The 11,124-nt window shown below is 39.7% G+C and overlaps 1 protein-coding gene across 1 annotated transcript in view; it reads right to left on the bottom strand.

The window, feature by feature from the left end:
- Positions 1-11,124, bottom strand: part of CAMKMT (calmodulin-lysine N-methyltransferase) — a 470,081-nt gene that overhangs the window by 453,698 nt on the left and 5,259 nt on the right. The window contains exons 2-3 of the mRNA XM_030884357.2: positions 8,738-8,910; positions 2,283-2,347 (exon numbers count right to left, since the gene is read on the bottom strand). Coding sequence (XP_030740217.1) covers positions 2,283-2,347; positions 8,738-8,910 — 238 coding nt within the window. The remainder of the gene's footprint in view (positions 1-2,282; positions 2,348-8,737; positions 8,911-11,124) is intronic.

Genomic DNA, 11,124 nt, shown 5'->3' with positions numbered 1-11,124 from the left:
GAGGCTCGCGGGGAAGATAGAAGTCGCTTATGATGAATTTTAGATGGATCTAATTCCAAAGGCTCAAAGCTTTCTGTCAAGAATGGACATGTCGGGGGAAATTTACTCTTAATTAGCAATCTGTTCATTTATGAATACAACAACAACTTGGAGGTGTGAGACAAGTTGATAGGTTCAAGATATTTGAAACAATAATTTCAGATAATAACTTAAACCTTTAGGAAATTAATTTTGTTTTATATAATGCTGCCAGCTAGTGGCCCTATTTTATACTGAGCCATTGGATAGAATACTTGTTTTGTACACTACTGAATCAAATATTCTACTTTTCACATTTTAGGATCAGGTTCGAAAACTATGTAAGCCTAAGCCTGACTTCATTTTACAAAACCAAAACCAAACACACTGCCATCACAAGTAAACCGCTCCCCCCGACCCCCCCCACACACACACACAGCAACCCTCCGGAGCAAGGTAGAGCTTCCCCTGTGGGTTGTCGAGACGGTAACTCTTTGCAGGAGCTGAAAGCTTCATCTCTCTCCCATGGAGCAGTTGGTCATTTCAAACTGCTGACCTTGTGGTGAGCAGCCCAATGCACAGCCACCACGTCACCAGCAGTTATAGCTATGTCAAATTAAAGAAGAATATTTCCTCTGTCGCCATTAGCATTCCCTGTCCAGTCCTTGCTCTGGTTCCCAAGGAAATCATGATATGCCTAGGTTTCGGGGGCTGTGTGTGTGTGCGTGGGGGGGGTGTCTGTGTCAAATAGGTGGCAATGTATAAATGTTAAAAGTACAAGTCAAAGAAAACTACAATGATTTAAGCACTTTAGGATAATTTGGGGACATGGATATATCCCGTAAAGGGTTAGACAGTGGGTTGCTAACCACAAGGCCAACAGTTCCAAAGCACTAGCTGCCCCAAGTAAGAAAGACCAGGCTTCTGCTCCCATGAAGATTCACAGCCCCCGAAACCTGCTGGAGCCGTCCTACTCTGTCAACTCAATGGCAGTGAGTGTGCGGTTTTTCATTGACAAAAGTACATAAACACTTTCCTATACAATCAACAGTTGGTCACAACATGGGTAAAATTATTGCCAAAGTATCACTGGACATTATAATACACAGACCTATTATACACAGACTGGACATTATTATACACAGACCTAAATATGTCATAAGGCAGAATTGATAATAAAGTATGTAACTTTTTGTTAAAACAGTAAGTCATTATAGTTCTGAATTTTCCTTTGAGAAAAATTATGAGTACTATTTCCACGCTTAAAATGGAGATTTTTCACTGATAGTAAACTATTTTAAGACAAATAAACCATGCAGCCAGTTATGAAGGTGTGCACAGCTCCTATTATAGCATGCTGTTCAACTCAGTAGGAGCCCTGCTGATATAGCGGGTTACGAGTGTGGACTGCTAATCACAAGGTCACCAGTTCAAAGCAACTGCCACTCCTCAGGAGAAAGACTAGGCTTTCTACTTCAGTAAAGAATTGCAGTCTTGGAAATCCACAAAGGCAGTTCTACCCTCTCTTATACAGTCGAGATCAATTCAAAGGCAGCGCGTTTTGTTTTTAATTCAACTCAGTACCAGAAAGCTATTCTTACCAGATTTCCTTCACTCTGTGGCATTATTTTATAATAGTTAGTCTTTCTAAGTTAGCTACAGAGCATGAATCTGAATCTAGCACAAGCACTCAAAAAGCATTTGTTGAACAGAAGTAGGAAATCCACCTTCATTAACTAGCAATGCATCAAGGGGTCAAAATCTAACAGTACAGCAAGCTTTTACGACTTATCCAGACGCTTAGGTGAAAAGCCAACAAATGTTGTACTACTACAATACCACATTAAAAAAAAACAACACTCTAGCATTACTGTCTACCAGCACCAAAGAAACATGGTCTGGCATTACTCGGACGAAACACAGACCAGAAAAGTGAGCATCCAAAATTCAGCAAAGAAGAGACACATCCTCTGCAGGATGAACTGAGGTCACAATGGAAACAAGGAACAAAAGGGACTTATCGAAGAGTCCAATGTGCCTTGTGACCTACATTCTGACACACATACACTCCGAACCACAGACTGTACAAACAGATCCCATTTAGCAGGGGTGTCTTATCGTGCAACTGAAGACGGTAGTTTCTAAAGTAAGATACATTGATATTTAGCATATGTGCATCAGTAAAGATAATAAGCATAAAAGAAATTGAATATTCGCTTTTAAAAACACGACACATTTTCCTATATGCTGGGCATATAACTTACAAACATTTCCTGTGTTGTCAAAGCTGGTAAGAACATCTTCAACATTCAAGGATCCATTATTACGCCTAGAAAGAAATAAAGCATCTTCTGTAATGATTCTGAAATGTATTAGTGTTTCTTAAATTTCAAGAAAAGGTGGCTCTTTCTGTTGCTACACATCCAACACTAAAAAAAAAAAAAAATCTAATGCTTCACTTAAAACTTATTTCCTGCCCACTAGAGGGAGAAGGGAAGAAATAGCACAATACAGTCCTAAGAACGTTTGGTGTGACAGCAGTTCTTCATCAGGAGTCTACTTTAATGATTTAACAAATACTTTGGTGTTTGTAAGATGCTTTTATCTTTCGTTTTTGTTTTAGTTATTTACCAACAAGGAAAAAAGCGTCACTGCCAGCAAGCTGATTCCCGTTCACAGCAGCCCGGGTGGGGGACGTGCGGGGCTTCTGACCACAAGGCCAGCATCTGGAAACCACCAACTGCCCCATGGGAGGAAGGCGAGGCTTCCTCCTCCAGTAAAGACTGACAGGCTTGGGAATCCAGAGGGGCTAGAGAGTTCTAGTCTTGTCCTCCAGGGTGGCTATGAGTTAGTTATTTTAAAAGGGGGCAGGGATAATTTATTAACATTTTAATAGAAAGAAACAACTTCTTTGAGAATTTCAGACTCAAAAGGAAGACAAGGGCTGCAGATCTAAGTCTTTCAAACCTCACATTCTGTATGTCGGCAGTTCTTTTATTACAGTCTTTTCCAAAATGGGTGACAAAGTGGGTGGGCTCATACTCATACAACCCTTATCACAATCCATACATACATCAGTTGTATAAAGCACATTAGCACAAATAACTTTTATTGTGCAGGAGGAGAGGGGATGCTGAGATTTTTTTTTCCTGAAAAAGGTCGGTAGACCAAGTAAGTTTGGACAACTATGTTTTAGTGGGTAGAGATTTAAACTTTTCCTTTTAATCTTAATTATCTCATGCTTTATTTCTCACCCTGCTTCTCTTGATAGCCCTTGTTGACGACTTATATTTTAACTCATGCTTATCCAAGGAAGGAGCCCCGGTGGTGTTACGAGTTACATGTTGGGCCGTGAACTGCAAGGTCAAGAATTTGAAACCACCAGCCACTCCTCAGGAGAAAGACGAGGCTGTCTGCTCCTGCAAAGATTTACAATCTTAGAAATCCACAGGGCAGTTCTACTTTGTCCTATCGGGTTGCTATGAGTTGGAAATGACTCAACGGCAGTGAGTTTGGTTGTGTTTTTTGTTTGTTTGTTTGTTTGTTAGAACACAGCATCGGGGTTGGAGGAAGGCTCATATGTACTAGCTATAGGAAATTGGTAAGTGATTTCTACATGCAGTATATGAGAAATTTTAAAATGTTAATGACAACAGTAAATTGAAAACTTTTAATATAATTCATTATATGTAACCAACCAACATAATTATGAATAGAAAACAAATGGGCCTGTATCTACACAGTTGCATGAAAATATGACTCAACCTTTTGATTTTTATATGCATATACTGGATCTTATTTTTTAAATCCTATAGTTCCCATGAAAATACAAGATAAGCTTCTAGGGCGTTAAATAATATTACTCATTGCTGTGTTTAATATCACTACTAAAGTTAAAATATTTTATTAAAACTTTTAAATGTCAGTTTAGTATTCATATTTGCTTCAGATGCCAGTCTTACCAAGGTCTAAACAGCTGTCTATGAAATGCACATACAAGGTGGAGCAGAGGTGAAAATACTAGATGGCGGACCAAAATGTTGACTACTGCACCCACCGGCCACTCTGTGGGAGAAAGACGTAGCAGTGCTTGCTTCCTATAAGATCTGCAGCCCTAGTCAGCCTGACAACAGTGGGGTTCTGTGGCTACCATATGTCTAAGTACAGTATACCATTTCAAGCACTAATATTTACTTTCTGAGTACTCATTGGTGTATAGTAAGTTCGGTCTGGTGGGCATTTGGTTTATTTTTTTCCTTCTCCTAGAGAAGCCAATCTATGATCTTGAGACAGTGCATTTCCTGTGCTAGAAAAATGCACCACAAAGACAAAGGCATTCTTAACTTCTTGCTCATTCTAAGCTCCTAGGATGAGCCAAAAGTCAACAGTGCCAGCCTTCTAATTCAACAATCACCATAGCAACAGGAGTCTCATACAAAGGAAGAAGGATACTTCAGGTCTCTCAGCTTTTTCTATACCTAAGATATGTATATGTTTATAAGTGATTAAGTCAGGCACATCTGTGATTCCAAATATAATGGAAATATTTGAAAGCTTCTGGAAAATGAAAATTCCTGCTGCACGGAAACTGGGGGGTGGGGAAACTATTTATTTATATATCTATACGGCAAGTGCTATACAGTAATAAACTACAGCTCATAAGCCAGAAGGAGAGGGGATTTTTAATAAAATATTTTAACATGAATACCTTCTAGTATATCTTCCTTTTCTGTACAAGCATCTATTTAATGGCAAATACCTTTTCTAAACAGTTTTTTTTAAGCACCAGAAAGACAAGAAGACTTTGTTGAGGAGTAAGTTAAGACTCAAACTCAATAAATTTTATGTCCCTAACTTTTAATACTTACTTTGGAACAGAGAGTCGACATCCTCATGTATACAAAAAAGATAACAGATTCAAGGGACTTCATAACCTAATATGATATTCAGACTTTTCCTTCTGATGAAAAGCTAGTAAGGGGAATTCCTTATTCCTTTAAGAATCATTGTGTCAGGCTGACAAAAATAATGGCCAAAGTTTAAATTTAGATCACTGCTTGTTGTAGCTCCTGTGTGCCCTTCAGTAGATTCCAACACATAAACACGGTTTGTATATCTTGTAATAATATTAATCCGACCTCCATTGTTGTCGATCCCGTCTAACTCATAGCAATCCTAAAGGACAGAGAAAAACTGCCCTGTTGAGTTTCCAGTCTTCATGGAGACAGATGGGCCAGCTTTCTCTCGCAGAGCAGCTGTGGGGTTCAAACTGAGAACAGTTGGGTGAACAGCAGAGTGCTAAGCCACCGCACCCCAAGAACTTATAAACAAGACACAACTAGACATTCTAAGTAAATATGCAATTGGGACAATCTCCAGGATTTTTGCTTTTTCCCTGGAGGCATAGTGGTACAAGTTAGGCTGCCAACTGCAAGGTCAGCAGTTTGAAATCACCAGCTGCTCGGAGGGAAGAAGACGGGGCTTTCTACTCCCATAAAGAGTTACAGTCTAGGAAACTCACAGGGGCACTGCTACCCCGACCTACAGGGTTGCAGTGAGTTTAGATTTTTCTTTTGGAGTCTAATCTGCCGTTTTTACCACTCAGCAGAAATTAGGTTTAAGAATATAATCTATATTGATAATGGCTTCTTTAATGAAACAAAAAAACCTAATTGTAAATTGGATTGCATCCAGAGGTATAAACCCCAAAATCCACTGCTATCTAGCAGATTGCAACTCTTAGTGACCCCATATAGGAAGCAGGCAGCCACATTTTTCTCCCTGGCAGCTGCTGTTGGGTTTGAAGCCATGTACCACTGACCTTGCTGTTAGTAGCTCAATGCATAACCCACAGCACTATAGGTATAGGGGTTGGGATTCCAACATATTTTGGAAGAGCACATGTCAATCTATAATATTCTGTAAGACAGCGGTTTGCAACCCGTGGGTCACGACCCCTTTGGGGGTCGAATGACCCTTTCACAGTGGTAGCCCGAATCATAACAGTAGCAAAATTACATACAAAGCAGCAACGAAAATAATGGTATGGTTGGAGGGTCACACCACATGAGGAACTGTAAGAAAGGGTCGCGGCATGGGGAAGGCTGAGAAGCCCTGCTGTAAGATGAGGATAACAGTGCTCACCTGAGAAGGTTGAATTAATAAGCTAGGGCATGGGAAGCGTAGAATGCTTTTCACAGAGTAGGTGCTCAATTGTTAGCCAATATTAATGTAATCATCATTGCTTTTATTATTTACTCTACAATCATATTTAGCTCTACAGCCCTATATGCGTATGCTCGCGTCAATGTGTACTACTAATGTGGACAAACGTTGCCTTACAGTTTGAAAAATGGGGTAAGAAAATCTTGGTAGCCATTGAAACTGAAATATGAGCTCAAGCACTTGATTCTCCTTAAGTCGGGAATCAATGTCACATTTATAGTGTCAGAGTTTTTATTTATTTTTTCACAATTGAATATATCACACAGAACCTGCTGCTGGAGGGGAGTCCAACATAATAGCCTGCGATCCTGAGAAGACTGTACCAAGGTCATTCCTACCAGAGATTGCAAATTCTCCCAGGCTAAGCCTTACTAATGCCCAAGGATGTCGGAAGACTATTCTTACTACAATCTATATTTATTGTCTCTTGTTACAGATACATTTTAGAATGTTGTACCTGAAGATCACTACTAGATCACTGTTTTCTTATTAATTTCCTTCTAGATGCTATCTTCTTACTGTTTAAACATCTTTATTATTACTCCACAGAATATTTTAAGGATTAAATGAAATAAATATAGCAAAGCACCTAGCTCTGTACTTGGGGCATAGTTGTGTGTAATAATTTTCTCTTCCTTCCTAACTTAGGATCAAATTGGTTATTGCCTCCAAAATGCAAGGAAGCTATGGTACTTCCATTAAACAACTTTCCTCTAGTTCCTAAATGCTTCCTCTCCACTTACTATCATGATCCCAATTCTACCTTACAAATCTGGCTAGACCAGAGGATGTACACTGGTACAGATAGGAAGTGGAAACACAGGGAATCCAGGACAGATGAACCCTTCAGGACCAGTGGAGAGCGCGGCGATACCGGGAGGGTGGATGGCAGGTAGGGTGGAAAGGGGGAACTGATTACAAGGATCTACATATAACCTCCTCCCTGGGGGACAGACAACAGAAAAGTGGGTGAGGGGAGACATCGGACAGTGCAAGATATGACAAAATAATAATTTATAAATTATCAAGAGTTCATGAAGGAGGGGGGAGTGAGGAGCTGATGCCAGGGGCTTAAGTGGAGAGCAAATGTTTTGAGAACGATGAGGGCAATCAATGTACAAATGTGCTTTACATAATTAATGTATGTATGAATTGTGTTAAGAGTTGTATGAGCTCCTAATGAAATGATTAATAATAATAAAAAAAAGAAAGTAAATGTTTAGAAAATAATGATGGCAACATATGTATAAATATACTTGATACAATTGATTTATGGATTGTTATAAGAGCTGTAAGAGCCCCAATAAAATATTTTAATTTTTAAAACATTTGGTAACAGATGTACAGACAAGCTCACGCATCTTTTCCCTATTACTTGGAACTTTGAATAAAACAGTATTATGAAACCAGCTTCAAAATGTTGCTCTCTAAATCCTTAAATCAGTTTTTAGCCAAATCCCAAAATGTTGGCTATTAGGGTATCTTTTAAAGTTTAGATAAGTAACGCTAAAAGTGTTCAGGAAACATATCCTTTGTGATGTCTTTTTGTTTCCCTCTTAACATTATTCCTATGGCAACTTAACCTCATTCAATCACATTTGCACATAAAATATACTCTTGGTTCTTCTTAGAACTACTGTAAACCTGCTCCTCTTCTCTTTGACAATGTGGAATCTCATCAGGAAGGCAGATTTTAAAAACTTGAACACCTAGTGGAATACTGTGATGAGGAACCTTTTTTCCACCAGGGCCGTTTGGACACCTAGAACATCATCCGTGGGCCATACTAGTCAAACGTTTTATTCACTCATCCCTAATGTGAGGTCTGGAACTGCTGTTCTTTAGTGAGACAGGTGATGTTAGCCGATGATTTCACCAACCATACACAGTCTGCAGGACACCCCTGTGCTAGACCATCATAGGAGGGGAAACTACTTCAGTCAAAGTAATAGCTGGTTATTTGGGTTTAAAACTCTCTTCCCTCCTTTCCAACAATTTTTAAAGTCAGAAAAGTCTAGAAGTTTCTCAATATACCATGTTTCCAGTGGATATTTTCCCTCCTATTCTTAAGGCTCTTTTCTGAAAATTACAAAATTATGAATGGGAAAAATACCAACATTTGATTTTTCAGATAGCTACTAAAGACAGATTGGTCTGGAAAGTACTGTTTCCACTTTCAACCTTTTATACCTCAGTGAGAACTTGACTTTGAGTCATAATCAAATGCTACAATTGAATGGTTAAGTAAACTCTTTGATTTACAATCCACTTTAGCTCACATGGCACTGCATTCCTGAGAACGTTTTCTGTAGTTCTGAGAAACTGGCAATATTCAGTTGAAGCAGCAGGATTTCCTAATAAGTTGCATAGCCTAAATTCTGATAAAGATTGTGTGCAAACTCAATAGGACGATGAGGTTTTCATTAGGTTTTTTTTTTTTCTTCTATAAGAGAAAATTTCTATTTTCAAAAACCTTAACTATAATGAAAGTTACCTTAAGGAGATACTGTATTCAGGATAGAAGATACTTGTATATTGGACCCATGTACCCGTCTCCTCTTCAGTCTCCCCTTTTTTAGCTTCTGTTACAGCAAATAGATTAAATGATTCAAATCTTCGGACAGACACATGCCGCAGACAATCATCCAGTTGGTGCTGCCTCAGAACCTTTTAAATAAAACCAAATACCGTGGTCATCTAAACATGTAAGTGTTACAAATTTAAATGGTATGGAGACTTTCACTTGCAATAATGGTAAACTGAATAATTTGGACCAAACCACCTACCTACCGAGGACAACTAGAATGCATGGGCAATCTTTTTTAAACATCATTGAACAGCATCAAAGAGCAAAGAAGAAAGTGAAGAATTATTCATCTAAAATCTCAAAGAAGAGAAAAAGATGAGGGCATTGGGGGGAATAGGGCACTCATCCACCATGGGAGGGTACTGTTTGTCTCCACAGGAAAGGGAGAGGGGGACTAGACCTCAACCTGGGGCACCAAGCCTTGACGGCAACATACCGGTATGAAGCAGTGAACTAACAGGTCTGTGGGGCCAGCCTCTATACCAGTTATGTCGACCCCCTCCCCAGAAGAATACACTACAGAGGACAGCACTGAAGAGACAGCCTGGGGAGAATGCACGTCTGTCCAGACCACACGGGAGCAAACTAGAGAGAGAGCAAAAGAGAGAGAAAGAGTGGATAGCACCCTGCTCCACCAAGCCCCAAGGATGACACTTCTGCTTGGAGCAGCCAGTGCACAGAGAGGCCTCACCGTGAGACACAATGTCCCTTTACTGACCCACAATGCTACGGCGGGGGAAACCGGAGACACATTGTGGGAATTGTGCCTGGTCTGACCCCCAACACCAGGGCATAGCACGAAGGGAGTGCAACAGAGAAGCAAGGGGTGCAAAGCAACAAAGTCCCCGAAGAATTCTGAGAATGGACTTTGGACTCAGGGGGCAGGGCTTGGCACTGCATCAAACCCAATCAGAAAACGTTCATAAGGATCGCAGACAGACCTGGAACTATTCATAGGCTATCTTTTGTTTTGTTTTGCTGTCTATCTATATAAAATAGACAGGATTAACAATGTGGAGGAGAAAACAATGGGACCAGTGGTTTGGCAGGAGGGGGGATGGGACAGGGGAGAGTTGGGGGAAAGGGAGGGGGGAAATCAATAAACCCAGGGACAAGGAAACAAAAAGAGATCTAAAATCGATGGCGAGGAGGGCATAGAAAGCCTGGTGGGGTTCGATCAAGTGCAATGTAGCCGAGAGGAACTACAAATTGCCAAATGAAGGTTGAACCCGATAGTGGGAGAGGAGGAAAGTAAAAGGAAATAGGGGAAAGAATTAGGAGGCAAAAGACATTTATAGAGGTATAAACATAGGCATGTACATATGTAAATATATTTATATATAACGATAGGGATATAAGTCTATGTGTATATATATTTATAGGTTAAGTATTAAGGTAGCAAACGGGCATTGGGTCTCTACTCAAGTCCTCCCTCAACACAAGATCACTTTGTTCTAAGAACATGGCATTCAGTGATACCTTCCAGTCCTGATCGCTGAAGACAAAATGGGTGCATAAGCTAGTGTGGTGAAGAAACCTGTAATAGCCCGGCTATTACAACATAGAGTGTCTGGGATCTTGAAGGCTTGAAGTTAATTGGAACTTTTCACTAAATTCGCTAAAGATGAATCTAGGAAAATTAGAAGTCATCAAAAACTAAAGGTGTGCATAAAGATCGATATCCTAGGCATTAAGTGAGTTGAAATGGATGAGTATTGGTCATTTTTAATAAGCAGTCATTTGGTGTACTGTGCCAAGAATGACAGATTCAAAAAGAATGGCAATGCATTCATCCACAGAGAGGACGTTTCAAGATCTCTCTTGAAGTACAATGCTGTCTGGGATAAAATGATCTTTCTGCATACCAGGAAATCCAGCCAATACAAATACGATTCAAATTAATACACCAGCCAGAAACTAAACCATTTTACCAACTTCTTCAGTGTGAAACTGATCAAACATGCAATCCAGGTGCATTAATTGACAATTTGAATGCACAAGTTGAAAACAAAGAGGAAGGAACGTGGTGAGGATGGTGCAGGAACCCTGGTAGGGCGTGATCAAGGGTGATGTAACCAAGAGGAATTACTGAATCCCAAATGTAGGCTGAGCATGATAGTGGGACAAGAGGAAAGTCAAAGGAAATACAGGAAAGAACTAGGAGTCAAAGGCCATTTATAGAGGCCTAAATAAAGACATGTATATATGTAAATATATTTATATATAAGGATAGGGAAATAGATCATGTGCATATATTTATAGGTTTAGTATTAAGGAAGCAGAAGGTCATTGGG

This window comes from Echinops telfairi, unplaced genomic scaffold, assembly GCF_000313985.2.
Source record: "Echinops telfairi isolate 266 unplaced genomic scaffold, ASM31398v2 ScPeMD7_7475;HRSCAF=8513, whole genome shotgun sequence".
NCBI classification, from domain to species: domain Eukaryota; kingdom Metazoa; phylum Chordata; class Mammalia; order Afrosoricida; family Tenrecidae; genus Echinops; species Echinops telfairi.
This window is presented reverse-complemented; position numbering and strand designations above follow the sequence as displayed.